A 20,745-nucleotide genomic window follows, 5' to 3' on the forward strand; every position below is an offset into this window, starting at 1 on the left:
TCTTCGTCCCGCTGTTTGTACAGCAAAATGTTAGACGTTCACATGCTGCTTTGGCTGCGCTGGGTTGGGTACACTGCAGGTTTCAGGTATCTCTGAGCTTTCAGTCATTCAGTCAGAGACCGAGGCTGAGCTTCTGATGCTGGATCAGCCTTTTGTCTCCGGCTGACATGTGCACCCCCTGTGATACAAAGTCCCTTAAATGTTTACGTGTGTTTATAAGTGTTGGCCATCAATCATTTATTTGTTGATTTAATTAATATTTTATGCCATGAATTTCAAGTAGATTCACGTACACTAAATACAAAAGACTTTCATTGTTCAGTAAAAAAACAAAAACAAAAAAACAGGAGAGTACGCTGATGTTTGATGTCCTTGAACAAATCAATAAATGTCGACCTGCAGCACATGACCTCTGACCTCTCCACTGAAATTTGAGCATGTGTGTCTAAAGGAAACTTATGAAATGTCTCCAACTCTTTAACGAAGCCCTCTGAGGTGCATCCGTGTCACCTCTGAGGTGTCTCACGAACACAAATCCCAACGTTTCTCGTCTTTATCCGAGGAGGAGGTTTACGGTGCTGAAAGGCAACGTGGTTCTGCACACACGGCTTCTGGATAGCCTTTAATGGCCTGCTGCTGTGTGGTAGCAGGCGGGAATATCAGTGCACACGCTCTGCTAATTTGCAACCATGTGTTTCTTCTGATTTCTAAATAAAACACTAAGAATCGCTCCAGCACCTCCAGTGGAACGCCACCCTCCTCGCCACCTAGGGCTGATCCAAGACACACTATGGACAGAGCTCATTTCCACATCGGGTGTGGTGGTGCCACATCCTGGATGAAACTCTACCTTCTTCTGTGAACAAAGAGGAACCCAGTCTGAGGGATGATTGTGCACTGGTGAATTATTCCTGAGGTGTGTGAATTTCATAGAAACAGTAAAAGAAACCCCCCAAAAACTTAAAGCAGAGGCAAACAGGTTTACTTTAGAAGCCCTCACTGCCCACCTCTTTACATAGATGACTGTGGAAAGCCCATCCTTATGCACTGCAGTACTTTCCTGTTGAAAGTCATGGGCATTGGCTCACTAGTCCCTCTGTTTTGGAACATTTGCAAACAGAACATAAAGTGTATTCATGCAGGGAGCACTCACTGTCGTCACTGAGTGACGTGGCAGAGCTCGGTCTAAACAGTTCTGTTTTACTGCTTTAGCCAAAATTCATTTTAAGATTGGTGAAATAACCAATGTTTAGCTCAACCTACTGTTTGTGTTAAAAGGAAATATGAACTTTTAAAGTTTGACAGGGCTTCAAAAACCCCGTCCTGTGGATTTTCCACAGTTCACTGGTATTTTCAGATGATTTTCAGTATTACAATAAAGTCTGAAAATGGGGTGAAACTGGGACTGCTTTCTGTTTTTCTGAAACATCAGCTCACAGTCACTGTGCATTGCTCACATTTCACCACCAGTCATTAGGCAACGCTAAGCATTTGATAAGACAGCATACAGTTCGTTGCAGTCAGTTTGGGACTTTGACTCAGTGCAACATTTCTCAGGAAAATTCAAAACTGCGTTGTTATGCAATATGTGTCCACGCACACTTTTCTTATTTGTTTTGAAAAAATCGCAGCAGCTACTACAGAGACCTTTAAATCTCAGCTGGCAGTGCTTATTATACAAAGTCTGATCAACCTCGCGTAAATCAATTATTAATGAAACCACCATATTCCTTTAGACAGTAAACGGTTCAGGATCAAAGATTATACAGTTTTCTTCCCCCCCCCCCCCCACACACACACACCCCTCCTCCCCCTCCCTCCCTCTGTGATCGTTCAATGCTGCTGACTGTGTCGGACTCCGGAGCGTCACCCCGACCTGACGCTCTCTTGTACCACAGCGCAGCTGTTACCATTACTTCATCTCTTATTGGATCAAGACCGAGAGAGAGGGAGAGAGAGAGGGAGAGAGAGAGAGAGAGAGCAAAGGCAAACAAGTGGAGAGAGAGAGAGCGGGAGAGAGTTGGAAGCCTGCGCCGTGCTTCATCGATCTGCAGAGGTGCACCGAGGACCTTCTGTCGGACATTGGTCACATCTTTCAGTTTTTTAAGTGAATGCCAGAAGTAGAGTGACTCTTTGGAAAATGCTTCTGGGAAATTTGGTACGGTAAGACTGTGACAGTTTTGTTGGTTTGATTTCAGCGTCGTGTAGTTTTAGCTTCATTTAAAGTGTTTCCCAGCTCCGCCCCGCCTGCCCTCTAAACACAGATTGCAGGGCTGCAGAACTGATGTATCGACCTGAGAGCGAGACAATCGCTCCGTGCCTGATATCAGCGCAAACGCGCAAACCTGGAAGCTTTACCTTAAGAAAGAAGGCATTACATAAGTCTGCGAAGTATCAATTATGCAGCAGCGATGACTGCTGCTGTTATTTTTGGTCTGACTCACGCCGGGACAGATGATGATGATGGATAGCCTGGAACAGCTCATTGTCAACAATGCCGCAGATTTGTTTACCTGTGGGAGGTAAAGGTAAGCAAAAAGCTTTAGGTTAACGGTTCCACCGTGGATCACTCCCGTCTCCCTTCAGGACGTGGGTTTGGTCACCATCATCACTTTTATTATCATTCATTTTAGAATGAATTGAAATTAGCAAACGCAGTATATTAAAAATGAATTATACCTGAATTAGTCATCAGTCACTGGATCGTCGTAGTTTAAAGAACACACCAGTCCACGCTGAGTTGACGTCAAAATACCCGGATAACATACTGATTTTGGCAACCTTGAGCACTCTGAGGGCCGGACACGATCCACAAGTCATGGCGCTGTATCGACATAGATTATGACAGCTGTAGTGTGGAGGAGAAGTCACAGTACATCTAACATCTGGCCACTACATGCTGAGTGGACAGACAATATCCAGTTACATCTGGACCTAATTGGGCTACTTTGGGACTTTCTAACTCAGTTATGGCACTGACAAGTGTTGTGCGTTCCTGGTATGGCACAGATGTGTTACCACCGCTGACACATGACACGTACGAGGTTGACCTGCAGAGTTGGGGTGACCAGAGTCACCCTGCGTCCAAACTGTCTGTCAAGGCCAAATGTGATCTGTGAGAGATCACATTTTAGATCAAACATTTGTTTCTAAACTCGGTGTTCAGGTCATGGTCTAACTCATGGTTGAACTTATGTTACTTCATGTAAGATTTCTACTAATTTGAGTGTTTTTATTGTCTAAAATATTGAATAGTAATAAATATCATAATGGAAGAGGGAAACTCTGAATATGTAAATCTGTGTGAATCTTTTTATTATTATTTGGGTAAAAGTGGAGACCGTCAGGCTTGTGAGGAGAGTCAACATCTGCAACTGTATGTGGGTGTAAAGGTGCACCTGGTGCACATGGCACAGCAACTTGCACAACTGTTTAGGCTTCATCATTAACAGATCTTCGAGCAACAAAGTTGCCATCTAGTTGATTCTTCAGGGAAAGTCTTACTTATTTAAGCAAGAAAATGTCCAACTGCATGATTGTGTAATTAAACCTATTAGAAGCGTTGGAGCTGCATGAAACAAAGCTCCCGTTACCATTCTGAGCTGCTTTCACCTTAAATCTGGGTTTAAGTTGTACTTTGGAAAACATCAGTTCTTGTAAAGATTTGCTGAGCAGGATACTAAAGCTGTACCAGCTCTAGAGATCCTCCAAGCCTGACCTTTGACCTTGAGGAGTGGAAATGTGTTAAAAAGAAATGCTCTCTGGTTTTCTGCAGGTAGTGGTTGCGTTCTGTCTGTGGGGCATTGATGTCAGCAGAGCTTATGTGTTTCAAGCCAGCCGACCTTCAGAGGGAGGGGACAACCCGCCATCTCATACTAAAAGTGAGAACACACTTGTTGTCTTAGCAACGCTTATTCTGGGCTGTTGAGTTAAGAAAGTCTTATAACTGAGCTGAAGACTGATGTGATCAAATATGGTGGAAACCTTTATTTCTGCATTTGGACCAAAATGACATTGATGTTTAAAATGTGTATTGCCAAGTTACATCAAAGCGAGAAAAAACACCGAGCTAGCAGCTACAGGCTGTTGGTGTTTTGTTTCTCACTCTAATCATAGCAGGATAGATGTGAATATATATCTGTATGTACATATTTCCTCCTTAATGGTTGGGCCAATGTGAACAAAACTTCAAGCAGGAACGAGCTGCATTTACTTAACTTTAACTTCACATCAACAGGAGTGTTTTAATTATGAGTTTTGACATCGAAAATCTAGATGACAAAAACCGTTATAGGAAAATTACTTGAATTTACCTTGAATGACTGTTATGGAGGCAAACCGAGCTAGAACTTGTGTACTATGACTTCTCGATTTTGCTTAAAGACATAAAAACACATTTTATACCAGAGCTGTGCACCATTATACTTGGTAAACGTTGTATGTGGGCATGTTTGCAGCATGTGTGTCTCACCATGCCCTTCCCCTCCCTGTAGTCATTTCAGAGTGGGTCAGCTCAGCGGGCTCCTGTAAGGGGAGGTGCTTTGAGCTGGAGGTGGCCAGCCCTCCAGGATGCAGATGTGACAATCTCTGCAAAACCTACTACAGCTGCTGCTCTGACTTTGATGAGCACTGCCTGAAAACAGGTCAGGCTTCTACACACTTGCTCACGTCTCTCGTCTTTTCTTCACTTCCTGTTTTCTTACCCAGTCTGTGGCTCTTGGTCAACAACTAACTGCATCGAGCTGACAATGTAAACCCTTAAAAGCAGTTTAGAGATGTGTAACAGCCAATGAACAGCTACAGAGCTGTCTAATATTAAAAGTATAGATATTTACATATGCTTCATATAACATGCCTACAAAGCTCGGGATGAGTACTTTCTCTTGTAACACAGGGAAATTTAACAAAAGCCAAAATGTTCATTTTCATCTGATGCTAATTTAAATCTCGGTTGCATCACCTATAACTGTATGTTCATCTTGAAAACATGAAGTAAACAACTGTGGAACATTTAAAAAAAATCTTCAAATGAATTCAGCAACCATGAGCTTCTTGTGGGTCTTCTTTTTAAAACGTATAATAAAACGTCAGCGTTGCCTGGGTATGGATAATCTGTAACACATTTTAGGACCCTCTGTTATGCAACAGAGATCTGAGATCTGAAAACCTTGGTTGGGAGAAGACAGTTAAACAGTGGAACAGGGCTCATTGGGGACTCGGAGGCAGATGAACTCGGCAGAATTTAGCCAAAGTTGAACAAGCTGTCGAGGCTGCTGGAGGCGAATGTGCAGCCTGAGCTCGTCTAACATGTGACTTGGAAGATGGTCGTGGAGCCACAGAGACACTGCATTACTTTCAAGGCTGAGTAACACAATGGTTTAATCAACAAGCTCTGTAGAGTTTGTACCACATGGCTAACGATCAGTGATGGAGTGAACGTGCTGTCCAGGAGTCTGATTGCTGGATGGGTTTCTACAGAACGAGGAGACTCTGTGGACTTTGTGACAAAAATCCTTTGAGATGCCAAATCAAACACAGAGCACTATGTGCTGTGAAGAAGGGAACAGCTGAAAGTCATTTTTTTAATGGACGTGGGTTCACACCTACTAACCAGGCTGTGTGAAGGATCAGCATCGTTTAGTGTCTCAGGAAACTTTTTGTGAAAACTTTGTAAGACTGCAACTTTGTACATGATAACACATTCCTTCAGAAGTTTTGTAAACGCCTGAATGAAAGGGAAAAAACACAAGAGAGTCTTGAACGGAGCCAGTAAGAGTAACGTTATGATGTAATCAGATTGAATTTGTCATGATGCAGCACGCTTATGCGTTGTGTTTCCTGCTTTCATCTGAATTAATCAGGTAGGAAGCAGCTTGGTGCTGCTAATCAAATGCATGTATATCTTATCATGATGTCACCATCTTCCCAGGAGTGGATGTCAGACCTCTGCTCAGGCTAACTGCAAACCCCCCAAAACAGAACAAGAGCTGGAGCTCAGAGGCCTAAAACTATTAATTTCATTCACATGTTAAATGTTAAAGTTCATGATATTGTGCCAGGATAGGACTCTAAATTTAAGAAGGAGCATGGCAGCACAGATTAGGTCTGCTAAGTTCTATCTGAATATACAGAAGAAGAAAAAGATCATTAAGAGATCTGTGCACAAACAAATAACCATCAACCTCAGTCAACTGGAGCAGTGTTGCAAAGACGAGTGGACCAGTGGACTAGACTTACTTAGGTTACTGCTGCTGAAGTTGCTTCTACAAGCTGAATCATTGCATGTGCTTAGATTCTCAAAGAACTGCAGAGAATCCTGTGAAAATGTTATTTTTCACACACGGAAATAATCAATGAACTGACTTCCTGTTTGTGCTCAGAGGGAGGCTTTGAATGCAAACAGGAACGGTGTAGGGAGGAGAGGAATGAAGACCATGCCTGCCACTGCTCAGAGGACTGTCTGGAAAAAGGAGACTGCTGCTCAAATTACAAGTCCATGTGCAAAGGTACATGTCATTATCATTTTTAACCAAGTGACATGGAGATTAAATTTGCTTTCAAGCATGTGATGTACTGTGGTTTCCTCTCCAGGTGAGACTTCGTGGCTGCAAGAAGAATGCGAGGACATCACGAGTCCTGAATGCCCTGCAGGGTAAGATCGATGACCATCCATCCATCCATCTGTTTATCCTTTTTCAGGGTCGAGGGGGGGCTGGGGCCTATCCCAGCTGTCCCAGGGTGAGAGGCAGGGTACACCCTGGACAGGTCGCCCGTCTAACACACAGAGACCAACAACCATTTGCACTCACATTAACCCCCGCCTTCACACCTATTTAGAGTTGCCAATTATCCCCACTAAGTGCATGTCTCTGGATTGTGGGAGGAAGCCGGAGTACCCGGGGAGAAGCCACACAAACACGGGGAGAAGATGCAAACTCCGTGGAGTCTGATGACTAACCACGTCTCTAAAAAAAGCATAATGGCTCCACGCCTTCTACAGAAACCTGAAACACCATTTTGGAGAATAACTGCAGTTTGGTGATGTTACCAGATCAATCAGCTTTGTCATTCTTGTGCTTCTCAGCTTCGTCCGTCCTCCTCTCATCATGCTCTCGCTCGATGGGTTCAGAGCCTCCTACCTGAAGAAGGACCAGTCTGTCATCCCAAACCTTCATAAACTCAGTATGTCTTCTTTTTAACTTCATCTGTATTTAAGTGATTTTTACAGAGCCAGCAGTTTCTGTATGTCCTTTATTTACTTTTTGATGAGTCAAAAATATAGCCTGGTTGCTTGTATCATCCTGTAAAATGCAGCTTTCACAACTCTTTACTTCTTAAAATGCAAAATTTAACAAAAAGTTACCTTTTGTTTCCCCTCAGGAGGATGTGGCACGTCTACACCGTACATGCGACCAGTCTACCCATCAAAAACATTTCCAAATTTGTACACCTTAGCCACGGTAAGTGAGCCAGCATATTTAATGGATGGTTCATGTTGGAAGTTACAGTAAAGCTAGTCTGTTAATGAGTACTCTGTCTGAAGAATGAGCAAACACAAATGTTTGCCAGTGTGTTCAAAATGCCCTTACACTGTGCTCGTGTTGCTACTCAAACGTTGGACTCATTTTTAAAACAGTAAATGTGCCATCTGTCTGCAGGGCCTGTACCCAGAGTCCCACGGGATTGTGGGGAACACCATGTATGACCCAGACTTTAATGCCACGTTCACACTGCGTTCCAGAGAGAAACTGAACCACCGCTGGTGGGGCGGACAGCCTGTGAGTCCAGTCTAGAGTCCAGCTGACCAAAAAGCAGGCGTAACTCTTAAAGCATAAAATGCAAATTTAAAAAGCGTGCTTCTTTAAAAACTGGTGTTTGTACGTGTGCCGGAGCACACATTTGTAAGTACGCAGAGTGACACAAAATCCTGAGAATATTGAACACATTTGTGACCATTTTGTCAACATTTTCTCTCCATAGATTTGAAGAGCTTACGTAAGGTGTTAAGGTCACTTATAACAGCGTTTAAGAGGACCGCTGGATTTCTGGATTTCATCTCCTTTTGTTTCTTTTTCAGATCTGGATCACCGCTGAGAAACAAGGAGTGAAACCAGGCACGTTCTTCTGGCCTTGGTACTTAAGTTAGTACTGGAATGTTTTTCAGTAGCTTTAGATATCAGACTTTACTGAGGAGTCACTTCCACTTTTCCTGCACTACTTATACATTCTTGATATATTTTGTGTTGATTTTCTTTGAATGTCCGATGGGCTCAGTCAGAGCCCTGGATCTCTCTTAATGAAATGCCCCCTCGGGGATAAGTCGGGCTGGAGCCTATGACTCGTTTCATGGGCAAACAGCTGGGTACACCCTGGATACCAGTCTGTGGCTTAGGTGTGGATGTTGCTGAGGATACTGCCAATTTAGGGAAACAGTACAGAAAGGAGACATGATGTGGATGCTGGTGAAGCTGTTGTTCATTGTGGGGAAATCTTTCTACTTGCCAAATAACACAATAATGCACTAAAATAAATAAAACTCAGTCTTTCAGGAGAAATAATGAGGGAGGTTCAGGGAAAAAACAACACAAATACACTTTAGTAGCTGAAAAACTCTTGAAGATTGAGTCCGAAGCAGTGAGGGGAAGATAAATGATAATGGGATACTGGGCAGAGTCAAAGATTTTAATTTTAAAAAGCAAATATTAAAATGTGTGACATCATCGAGCAACAGTGCTTCTCTGATGCTTCGTGTAATTAACTACAAAGTGTTATTAAGTCTGAGCAACACAGACGTAAAAGAGGAGCTTTTGATTTTGATTTGACCCGATGACCGAGCGCAGCGCGACTGACAGGCACGAAGCAGACAGGTTCATGTCAGCGAGTGTTTGCATGTCCATGACTCAATGATCACGAGGGCTACACATGAAGATGCGCACTAGTCACATCCTGAGACAGACAGACAATGGGACAATACTCCCACACAGTCACAACAAAGGCCATTGAAGAGTCCGAGGAGTCCGAACAAAACGGCGTGTTCATCTGCTGATTTACATTCAAACCATCAGCCTCAGCTATTTGGTGACAGAATAAAAATTGATCGTCAGGTTTTGTTATTAACATTTTAATCATCATGATTCTTGTTTTCAGGGTGATTCCTCTTGAAAGGAGGATTTTGACCATCTTGCACTGGCTGCACTTGCCCGATGATGTCAGGTGTGTCCATGTCTTTTTTACTTTTTTACAATAAATTAGCATGTAGCTTTCACACACAAAATAATGTGTAAAATTACTCACGAATGACAGTGACAGTGATACTGTGGGTGTGTCTGTTTAAGAGACTGCAGAGTCTGGGGTCAGTGATCGGATCAGAAGCCGATAAGTGTCAAGTGGCTTTTATTTTAATTTCAACCATGTATAGTGTTACAGTACAGAGTGAAGTGAGACAGCGTTCCTCTGAGACCCTGGTGCTACATACGACATATAACAGAGTAATGTGCAAACACTGCAATAAAACAAGACAAGACAGTGAAACACCAGACAGAACAGGACGATACAGAAACAAGACAGTGCAGTGGAAATGTGCAAAATACTGTTGCATTGTGCAAAAAGTAGCTTGAAGGTGATGCTGCAGATAAGTGCTGCGTAGTGACGTGCATGGAGTGTTTGTACAGCTCGGTGTGTCAGCAGGTGAAGTAGGTGTTTGTGTTTCTTCTCTGGTTGTGCGTTCAGGTGAGATGCTTGAACTCACACTGAAACAAAGTTTTTTTCTACCTTGTTCAGTCATCACTGTTCCATGAAAAGTGTTTCGCAGCACAACGTTTCCTTCGTCATGTCTTTTCAGGCCGTATGTTTATGCTATCCACTCAGAGCAGCCCGATGCCTACGGACATCGAATGGGTCCACTCAGCAGTGAGGTGAGCTAGGCCTGAAGATGGTCTAAGAGGTGCGATTAATGATATGCAATAATCAATCATTTTGGTTTCAATTGAAATATTGTCCACAGCTGGACAACCCTCTGAGGGAAATTGACAACATCATTGGTCAGCTAATGAATGGACTGAAGCAGATGAACCTGCACCGCTGTATCAATCTCATCATTGTAGGAGATCACGGTATGAGCTCCACAGAAACCTGCTGAATTCAGAGGATTTTGTCTAATTAACCCTTTTATTACAGTTCTTGTAAATGCAGCAATGATTAGACAGTCCTCTATGTTTGTACTTGGAGGGAAGAGCTCCTTTACAGAGTAAGAGACCTTCTTTAGAACCTTTACTCCTTCACTGGGAGGAAGGAAAAGTGCTCAGGAAGCCCCCCAGCAGCCGGATCCTGTAGCCTCATTACTAAATAATGTTTCAGGGTCACCTGATCTGCAACAACTTTGGATCAACTTTGAAGGGTTTCACTGAACTTTTTCGGACATCCTGGAAATGAGCAATCGCAATAGTCCAATCCAGAAACACCACATGCATGGACTAGTTTTTCAGCATCACTCTGAGATGGGATGTTCCCAGTTTTCGCAATGGAAGGAAGAAGTTATGCATAGACTTTTTATATGAGGGCTACAGAAGAAACGATTGGTCAAAAATGACTCAACATTTCTTCACATTAGTTTAATTCAATTCACTTTTATTTCTGCAGCACAAAATCACACGAGCAAACAGCTCACGCTGCTTTTTAGTATGAATAGAGACAATATGACAGAGAAAACACCAAATATCAGATGGCCCCCCATGAACAAGCACTTGGCGACAGTGGGAAGGAAAAACTCCCTTTTAACAGGAAGAAACCTCCAGCAGAACCAGGCTCAGGGAGGGGCGGGGCCATCTGCTGTGATTGGTTGAGGGTGATGGGAGAAAAACAGGATTAAAGAAACACTAGATCTGACCTCTTCTAGTTCTGGAGGCCACAGAGATGCCATCAAGAGCTGCATCAGGTTTGAGAGTCTCTATTAAAACTGGTGAAAGTCACATGGTTCTTTTAAAAGACACACAGGTTCCTTCACTTGGCGTGTACTCTCAGTGTCAGCACAAGCATGAAACGTTTGGTCACACAACTTGTGTACATCTGAGGTGTGTCGAGAAGTTACAGATGTCACTGCTGTGTCTCAGGGATGGAGGAGGCCCACTGCGACAGGACAGAGTTTCTCAGCAGCTACCCACTCAACATAGACGAGATCACGCTGATCCCTGGCTCGCTGGGCAGAATACGACCCCGTGAGCCAAAACCGACCACGTGTAAGTGCGCACATTTAAATAGCACAGTGTGACACGTGCTTTCTTTAGATGCAAAACCTGCTTTATATTTCTCAAATTTCCATTTCCAGATGACCCAAAAGTTGTGGTTGCAAACCTCACTGTAAGTAACAAATGTATAAGATCACAGTACAGCCTAAAACAAACTGAGCGGTTTGCTGTGTTTGCAGGGGTCAGGTCGTTCACCTTTGTATTTACTGTTTCAGTGCAAAATGCCAGCTCAGCACTTCAAGCCATACCTGAAACGGGATTTACCCAAGAGGCTTCACTACGCCAACAACAGACGGATTGAGGATGTCCATCTGCTGATGGAGAGGAAGTGGCACATTGCCAGGTAGCCTGTGATTCTAATCTGTCAGAAACGGTGTTTTAACTACCAATAAATCGAGATCTTATCAAGTCTGAGGAGGAAATAAGACGATTACAAAGGAAACTGGCAGCCTCAGTGACCTCTACTCCCACTTTATGTTTAAATTATGTCTGGTTAAATTTGAGGACTTTAAGTTAAGTTCACTGATATTTAGAAAGTGAGGTGAAGGAAGGATTTTTGCATTTTGTCACACTGAGCTACAAAAATCACAGAATGACTCAGTGCCTGCATACTCCATGTTTGTTGTTTTCAGGAAAATGCCAGAAAAGCCGAGGACTCGGTGTGGCTTCTTTGGTGATCACGGCTTTGACAACAAGATAACCAGCATGAGGGTACTCGTGTGTCGTATCTGCTGTTTGCTCCTTCTGTGTTTATATGTTAAAGGCATCGCGCGTCAAGCTTGGATACTTTGTTTGAATACTTGGCGTTATGAGTACCGCCATCTTGGGCTTTCTGAGCCAAAGGTTACCATGTAGCATTTTTAAAATCACACAGCAAGCCATAGTATCTTAATATGTTAAACACCAGCAGCTCTACGAGCAGCTCAGCTCAGTGGCTGAACCAGGTGAGTTAAAGGCTGACATGTAGCAGTTGTAGTCAAACAGAATTTAAATAGTTGAAGACAGATGTGTTGTCAGTACAGATGTGATCGTTAAAGAACGTAAAAAAGACTTTGTACCGTTTTAAAACCATCTTTTATAAAGTGGCAGTTTATCACAGAAGGCCATGATGACTGACCCTTGATGATGACATCAAGTGGTGGCTGAAGGAACTGCAGCTTTTGGAATCTAAGGTTCATTCGGCTTCATTTTCAGCCCCAGAGGTTTCTTCTTGTTCCACGCGGAGTATTGTTTCGAGAAAAGTAGAATTTGAGAGAAGGACAAGAAACATGGCTGACTATTACCTCATTATGAGGAGTACATCTCTCTGATCTGATGTCCACACGACAGTTTTTCATAAAGTTTGTTTGAAAACTCCACGAGTTGATTTCACTGTTTGATGCTCCTTCTTTTTTGTAGACAATCTTTATTGGCCATGGGCCAAGCTTCAAATTTCAGAAGATGGTGCCGGAGTTTGAGAATATAGAGTTATACAATGTCATGTGTGGTAAGAATCATTTTTTTATCTTCTTTTGAATACCAGAAAATATGGTCTAGATCTGGAGTGTCCAACTCCAGTCCTCGAGAGCTACTGTCCTGCAGATCCATCCCTACTCCAACACAGCTGAATCAAATGGTTGGAAACCTCTTCAGCCATCAAGTTTGGCAAAGGCCTGATAACAAGCCACTCATTTGATTCAGGTGTCGGAACAAGGATGTGTCTAAAAGCTGCAGGACGGAAGCTCTAAAGGACTGGAGAAGGACACTCCTGGCCGAGATAATAATACCGATGTTATCATTACTACTATAATAGCGTGTCCTCTGATTGTTCGTGCTTTAGACTTGTTGGGCTTGAAGCCAGTTCCAAACAACGGGACACACGGCAGTCTGAACGACATGCTGAAAGATCCGCCTTTCCAACCCAGCATGCCAGAGGAAGTCACGCCACCGTCGCCGCCGTCCGACGCCGAAATCAGCCACGACCTGGGCTGCAGCTGTGACGATGAGGTCTGTGGGAGGCAGCAATGCCACAGAAATCATTTGTAACATCTAAATCCAGCTGATTTCACCGTGTTTGTCACTTTCTTCTGTAACAAACAAAGACGAGGAAAAAAAACACATTTTATCATTTTCAGAACAAAGTGGAGATCAATGGGCTGTTCACTCGTGCATCAGATGGGGTCTACAGTTATAGTAAGTGTTACACACACACACACTGGAACAGCTGCATTCAGCTAGCAGCTGAGGAAATAGGATTATTTGACAGTAAATCTAGATTTTCTTCATCATGTATCTTAAAGCAATGCCTCCTGTTTCTGCTTTCATTTGTATTTTTTGCCGTTTTATTGGTCAGTAGGAACTGCAGAGGACACCAACAGAATCACCTTTAATTATGAAGTATAATCAAATAATTTGGCATCGAGGTACAACATGTTGTTTTTGCAGACAGCACCCAGCTGCCGTTTGGTCGACCAGCGGTGATGTTTGACACTCAGTACAGTCTTCTTCATCATGTGGAGTTCATCAGTGGATACAGCAAAGAGCTAGCCATGCCCCTGTGGACATCATACACACTGCCACCACAGGTACACGCATGTAAAGTTCTCACTCCGTCTTGTATCAGTCAGCTTGGTTCTACAAGCCACCTAAAACTTTATTTAGTTTTTTCTCTTGTTGGAATTTCATTCACTGAGCTCTGGTTGTTGTGTTCCTGCTAGTCCAAATTATAAAAACGTCAGAGGGTAAATTCACAGATACACTTCCATGATATGAAGATAAAAGTTTGAGTTTTTTTCTGTTATATTTCAGGAGTCCTTATGTTCATATTGATTGCCAGTTGTTTGCTTAAGATTAGCTGCTGTTCATATCAAGAAACTTAACCTGAAGAGTTTGCAGGTCATCACCGCCCTGTTCCTGTGGAAAGTCTTATTCTTATATTTATACTCTTGTCTGTGAAAACTCACCTTTTGCAAACTTTTTCATTTAGGAGTATCCAGAATTGGCAGGATTATAAATGAGTACATCAGAGGCAAAGCTCAGGTCGAGTAGTTTGGAGATGGCACTAGCGAGACGAGGCTGAGAGAGTTTGGACATGTTCAGAGGAGGGAGAGTGGACATGTTGGAGGAATGAGGAAGACCTTGGACGACGTCCATGGTTGTGGTCAAGGAGGATATGCAGAGGTGCCTGCGAGACACAAGAGGGCGCTTGGGATAGAAGAAGAGGAAGAAGCCTTCCTGTGCAATGTTTTGAAGCTGCTATATCAGCATGTTTGAAGGCACTTCAGGGACATGCCGGTGTAACTAACCCTGGTGCAATCAGTGCTTTATGATGATTAGTCAAAGTCAAATGTATTTATACAGCACACTTAAAACAGCTACTGTTCAGCAAAGTGCTGAACATTTAAAATTAAAAATAATTAAAAGAGATAAAAAGAAAAATTATGAAAAAAGCATAAAATGAGAAGACTTGAATAGGAAATAAGACAAATGAAAGTAGTTCATTCATTCCTCATTCTCATTTAAAAGCCAAGGAATAAAGGTGGGTTTTCAGATGGGTTTTGAAAGTTTAGAAGCAGGAAAGACCCGACCTCCTCTGTGCTGTAATGTGGACCTCAGCACAGCTGGGAGCGTTTGATCCGCAGACCTCAATAACCTTGCTGGAGTGAACCCGTTCAAAAGATCAGAAAGGTCTGAGGGTGCCAACCCATGCAACGCCTTAAAGACGGATAATAACATTTTAACATCCATTTGAAAAGTGATTGGCAGCCAGTGTAAGGATGCTAGAATCTGACGACAGACTGACACCTGAGTAAAGACTATTACAGAAGTCTTTACTCAGGTGATTAGTTTGAAATGTGACAGACTGTAAGAGTACAAGAGTAACTCTTGCATTTCTGCTTTTTTAACCCTGCCCTGTGTTTGCACGAACAGCATGTCCAGACGTGTCCAGCATGTAAACAGACGTCTTCTTCCTCTCTTTCCTCTCAGAACTTCGTTGATATAAATGAGGTTAAACCTCTGGTGCAACCACATTAGAGGCACTCTGGTGGTGCACTCACTGGTGGTGCACTCACTGCAAACACTCGTGGTGTTTGCAGTGAGTGACTGTGTTTGTGTCGCAGCAGGATGTGACAGAGCTCTGAAAACACGCAAACATGAAATCTCAGACAGCCACTGCAGTAAACACACTCGCGTGTTTGACTCGTTGCAGGTGTTGTGTTGTGATGTTGTGCAGCTGCTCACGTATGGCACACCTGCTCCGTGCATATACATCGCCATGCATGAATGCCAAAACAACACGCAGACATGAGTGGAAGTAAACATTATATTAGAGCCCAGCATTACATCTGAGTTTCACTCTCACTTTAGATGCTTTTTATCTTTGATCTTAGATTCTTTCAGCTGCACCAAAATGAAACTGGTACCATTAAATGACAAAACAAACACTTTTTTTTTTCATTTATTAAGGGAATAAAACATTAACCCTACCTGGCCCTATGCAGGATAAAAGTAATGCCCCTACTGTTAAATCATGAATTGACTGCGATTAACCACATTTTTGGTTCAGTTTCACTGTATGTTGTCACATGTCTGTCTCACAGGAGGACATGACTCCTGTACCAGATGCTTCTCCGAGTGCTCAGTGCATCCGAGTCGACGCCAGAGTGTCAGCTGATCACAGTCAGAGCTGCAGCGCCTACGGCCAGAACACCCACCTCACGTATGGCTTCCTCTTCCCCCCAGGTAGCACCACAGGGTGAACACAGGACCCTCTGTGCAGAAATATCCATGTTGCTTAATATACATTGTGCAAACATCATAAAAACCGGATCTTAGTATAAATGAGATAAAATTATGTTGAGTTATTTGTAATCGAAAGAGTCGTTTAGGTTTTGAGCTTTAATTCTTGACGATTTAACTGATGTAGTCATATAGAAAATAAAATATATCAATTATGTGAAAAAAATAAAAGTCTAACCCTTTAATAAGGATGGCAATCAGGGCCCTGAGAACCAGTTTCCTGAAGTTCACCTTTCCAAGGAAGTTAGAGAACGACAGGAAGTGGACCAGGCCACCTTGTTGCATATGATGGGGGAGTTCATTTGTCCAAACTTTGCATACATTGTTAGCACTATAGCTTATGTTATTTAACATAATATAGTTACATTTAAAATGATATTTGAGGAGGAAAACACTGAAATTCCAGCGGAGTGCCGGGAAAATAGGAAATCATTACAATAATCCGAAATTTCACTGGGTTAACTTTGACTGTCACAACTTCTGAGTGACGTTTCTGCGATGTCAACATCTTATACGAGCTTGTTTGGATATGTGCAAACAGTGGATGATAAGACAGGTGTGACTCACACGTTTGTGTTGACAGAGCTGGCAACGTCTCCCGAGTCCAGATATGACGCTTCGCTCATCACCAACACTGTCCCCATGTACCCTGCCTTCAAGAGTAAGTCACCTCCATAAAAGTCAAAAATTCGTATTTTCACTTCAGCTGTACGTAACTGTAGCAACACGCTAACAGTTGTCTCAAGATGTTGTATTTATACCAGGGACCGGGAATGTGGGGAATCTGGTCTTTACTGCATTCCACAAAATATGTTACATTCCCATACAAGATGTTTGTGCTTCAGTCTCAGTAACAGGCTCGTGAAACATTAGGACTCTTCTCACTGAGCACTGATTTGTCTGTCAAATAAAACCTACTAACCAAATATGCCACTGTCAGCTGGTAATTAGCAAATTCGTCTTTAGTTCATTACCAGGCTTCTGGAGAACTTCAGGACATGTTGAGGATGTAATTTAGCAGTTTGAATCAGCTGTGTTGGATCAAGCACACATCTAAAACCTGCAGGACACCGGCCCTCGAGGCCTGGAGTTGCCCACCCCTGCCGTAGCATCTTTTCATTAAGTTTGATCAGTTGTTCATATTAGGGCTGCCACAAACGATTATTTTGATAGTCGACTAGTCACCGATTATTTTTGCGATTAGTCGACTAATCAGATCATCATCCATTGGACGTACAGCGTACAGCTTATTGCACCAGCAGCATCTGGTCTTATATAACTATCATTAGCTTACAGCTTGAAGTGTTTGTGCTAACTAAAAATAAAGACAAGATGGTAGTTTATTAATTTTTAATGAAATTTGCAGATTGTTTCGGTGAAGTTTAATAAACTCCTTGCTTTCTAAAATATAACAGGACAACGGAGTATATTCTCCAGCGTCTCACACTTCTGATAATCAGCTGTCTGCTTGAAGTTTATTTAGCTGTGCAAAAACTATAACTTTAATCTCAGCCAAACCGATTTACTCAGGAACAAATAAAATACTAAAGAAAGCCAAACAATAACATTTTAAGTTATCTAAGTGACTCATATATCATGTTTAACCTGAGTAGCGAAAGACGGCGGTGGGTTTGAAAACGATTTGCCGGGAGTCCGGTGTTCTCACGGCTCTAGTTAGCCTAGCCCCCGCCTAGCTATCGAGCTAGTGGGTAACAGACGTCTCCGAAAACGTCGGAGCGCTTTTGAAAATATGCGGTGTCTTGATAAACTGAGCAGATATTTGAGGTTTACACAGCTACATTCTTACCTGAAAATATGTTAAACGTTTATTTTGTGACCCAGAAAGAATAATAAGAGTAAAGTTAAAACTATCTAGCTGCCGCCATTGTTGACAACTGTGCTGGGCTGCGCTATGAATTCTGGGACACAGCTTCTTCTTCTTCGGGGTTTAACGGCAGCTGGCATCCTTGTACATGCAGTGCTGCCATCTTCTGTTTCAGTCCGTTATTACACTCTTAAATCCTACTACTCATTCCTGCGTCCTTTGTGATCTTACAAAGCTTCAAACGATGCGTCGACTATTAAATCAGTCGTCGACGATTTTAATAGTCGACATAATCGTGACTAGTCGACTAATCGTGGCAGCCCTAGTTCATACAGAGCTTTTATCGACACCTGAGCTTCTTTTATCTAACCCTCAAACACCTGGGGTTCAGTATGTTGTTCATGATCCACTGACAGGATTTGATCCAGCTGGTAGGCAGCTCGCTCCTCAGTCTGAGCCACAGTCGGCCCTCGGCCAACATCAAGCTTTCAAAATACAAAAGTACAGCAAATACAGTACAGCGGGAATGTCCATCTTTGATATACAGTCTCTAGCTCGAACCCAAAACAAAGACATTGTGTGAAGTGACTGCATCTCTATTTGAATAATTATGAGTTCTTATCAGCACTGAAGCCGCTGCAACAACACACTGTTTGATGACAGTCTTACTATTTTACTTTCTCACCCCCTCCCTTTGTATTTACAGTAGATTGTGACTTAAGAATAGTTTCAGAGTTAAACAATGAGTCTGACATCAGCGCATTTTTTTTTATCTGTTAGTTTAACTGTCCTTGTGGAGGTGGAAATTGAGTTGTGTTCCATGAGACACGGGACAGAAATGTGGTGATGTCAGGTATGAGCCAGGGTGGCCTGATACCCATTGTTTATAAAGAGAGAGGACTTATCAGGAGAAAGCAGACACTCAGCCTCTGCATACCTGCCCCATGCATGCACCCATTATGCTGTGTGTGCGTCAGCTGTGTGTCTGTTTGTGTCTGTTCGGCTAATAGGTTCTATATTAAGGCCATAAAAGGTTGCAGGAATAAATGGGAAACAGCAAGAACAGGATAGGTTTCCTTATTTAGGACGTGACGCCTAAAGTCTTGTCATGGTCAGTAGATTTACAGATGTTCACTCCACCAGTGAAACCTCACTTCTCCTGTTTTTATTCTTTCTTTCTTTGAAATGGAAAATCTACTCGAAAAGAAAAAACAAAATGAATATATACAAAATCAAATACTGGACAGAAGCTGAGCTGCTCTTCGAGTGTTTCTTATTACTGATGTTTATAAAAAAGGTGAGAGTATAAGCAGCATGGCCTATTTTTCTGTGGGTGTGCAGGAGTGTGGAGTTACCTACAAGGCACGCTGCTGCGGCGTTATGCAGAGGCCAGCAATGGGATCAACGTTCTCTGCGGCCCTGTTTTTGATTATAACTATGACGGCCTTCGAGACACCACCGAGAAGATAAAAGAGTAAGTTCACCGCAGCGGCGAGCGATGACGGCGCTCGGTCAGCTAGCTGATAACAACTAAAGTGAGCTTGCATGTGCATATGTGTGTCAAAACACAAGGTTCAAGGTTATTTTGTTGCCATTTGTGCATAAAGCAGCGCAGAGCTCTCTCAGTCGTAGAGAAAAGAGAAGCATAAGCAAGACAATGCAAAATACAACACAAATACAAATTATTAACTATATTATAGGCAAGGCAAGTTTATTTGTATAGCACAATTCAACAACAAGGTGATTCAAAGTGCTTTACAGAGACATTAGAAACAAGAACAAATAAAAAGCATATCCTGCCACCCTCTTGTAAAGAGGGTGGCAGGATATGCACATTTCTGAGGTAGCAGTGAGTCCCTGATAACTCCCTCAGCTCTTTCCTGGCAGCGCTGTGTGTATATGGAGTCCACGGATGGACGTTTTATCCCTCCGATGCTCTCCAGTCTTTATGAGCCTTTGCAGAGACTTCCTGTCTGCCTGTGTCATAAATGCACTATAAATATATGGCGAGCATTTCGTCTCCATGTGAGGAATCATTTAAGTGATTAATAACTACACAGCATGCTGTGGTTTTCACTTTGTGGAGCTTACATATTCTCAGTAGCTGTGCATGTTCCACCAGTGGTCCAAAGGTACGAGTGTTTAGTTCATTACTGATGCTGAACTGGTTGTGGAGGTTATTTAAAGATTTACTAGACTTCTGATGCAATTTAGCTCCTAACGTAAGCAGCCAGAGTAGTGTAAGTGATGCATTTGTACGGTGTGCTTTTCACTTTTTCACATTTTGCACGTGCCTCTGATCCCCCTCCTCGGTCCAGGTTCTCAGCTGATGGCTTCCCCGTTCCCACCCACTTCTACACTGTGATTACAAGCTGCCAGGAGGTGAACCAGACGGTTGATGAGTGTGACGGAGCGCTAAAGGTTTTCTCCTTCCTCCTTCCTAACAAGCCAGACAACAGTGAGGCATGCAATGTGAGTAAGAATGAATTCATGGCCTTATGGAGCTTTATTTTGAAAGGTAAAGACCCTCCAATCATTCCAGCAGGTGGCAGTACCTCCATATCTTTGTAGTGAATTCATTTACACAGTGTGAGCAGCAACATGAAAAAAAAAAGACCTTTAACCTTTTTTTTATTAAGCTGTAGGTTTTTATTTAAAGATTAAGAAAATGAAAACGTGAAAAACAATCAAAAGATTTACAGGATGACGCTTTGAATTTTTAATTCCCAGGCATTAAAGTATCGCCGATAGATAAACATTTACTTCTCTTGATTGCCATTTATCGTTTTAAACACAGTAAATGTCAGATACTTTATGTAATGACTCAAACTGCAGAAAAATCATTTTGAAGAATTCTCCTTCAGCTGGGTTTTGTCACAAATTCGTCACTTTGACCAT

At 42.6% G+C, this 20,745-nt stretch overlaps 1 protein-coding gene across 1 annotated transcript in view; it reads left to right on the forward strand.

The window, feature by feature from the left end:
• The first annotated feature begins 2,030 nt into the window (after positions 1-2,030).
• enpp2l (ectonucleotide pyrophosphatase/phosphodiesterase 2-like) overlaps positions 2,031-20,745 on the forward strand; it is a 32,475-nt gene continuing 13,760 nt past the window's right edge. The window contains exons 1-24 of the mRNA XM_026155618.1: positions 2,031-2,158; positions 3,776-3,881; positions 4,494-4,643; positions 6,381-6,506; positions 6,592-6,652; positions 7,085-7,182; positions 7,381-7,460; positions 7,659-7,778; positions 8,078-8,133; positions 9,148-9,213; positions 9,842-9,914; positions 10,004-10,112; positions 11,109-11,234; positions 11,324-11,355; positions 11,459-11,586; positions 11,876-11,954; positions 12,642-12,729; positions 13,063-13,229; positions 13,358-13,415; positions 13,668-13,807; positions 15,824-15,965; positions 16,606-16,683; positions 19,189-19,321; positions 20,166-20,319. Of these exons, the coding sequence (XP_026011403.1) occupies positions 2,141-2,158; positions 3,776-3,881; positions 4,494-4,643; positions 6,381-6,506; positions 6,592-6,652; positions 7,085-7,182; positions 7,381-7,460; positions 7,659-7,778; positions 8,078-8,133; positions 9,148-9,213; positions 9,842-9,914; positions 10,004-10,112; positions 11,109-11,234; positions 11,324-11,355; positions 11,459-11,586; positions 11,876-11,954; positions 12,642-12,729; positions 13,063-13,229; positions 13,358-13,415; positions 13,668-13,807; positions 15,824-15,965; positions 16,606-16,683; positions 19,189-19,321; positions 20,166-20,319 (2,388 nt within the window). The 5' untranslated portion in view covers positions 2,031-2,140. The remainder of the gene's footprint in view (positions 2,159-3,775; positions 3,882-4,493; positions 4,644-6,380; positions 6,507-6,591; positions 6,653-7,084; positions 7,183-7,380; positions 7,461-7,658; positions 7,779-8,077; positions 8,134-9,147; positions 9,214-9,841; positions 9,915-10,003; positions 10,113-11,108; positions 11,235-11,323; positions 11,356-11,458; positions 11,587-11,875; positions 11,955-12,641; positions 12,730-13,062; positions 13,230-13,357; positions 13,416-13,667; positions 13,808-15,823; positions 15,966-16,605; positions 16,684-19,188; positions 19,322-20,165; positions 20,320-20,745) is intronic.

The sequence above is a fragment of the Astatotilapia calliptera genome, chromosome 22 (genome assembly GCF_900246225.1).
Source record: "Astatotilapia calliptera chromosome 22, fAstCal1.2, whole genome shotgun sequence".
Classification (NCBI taxonomy): domain Eukaryota; kingdom Metazoa; phylum Chordata; class Actinopteri; order Cichliformes; family Cichlidae; genus Astatotilapia; species Astatotilapia calliptera.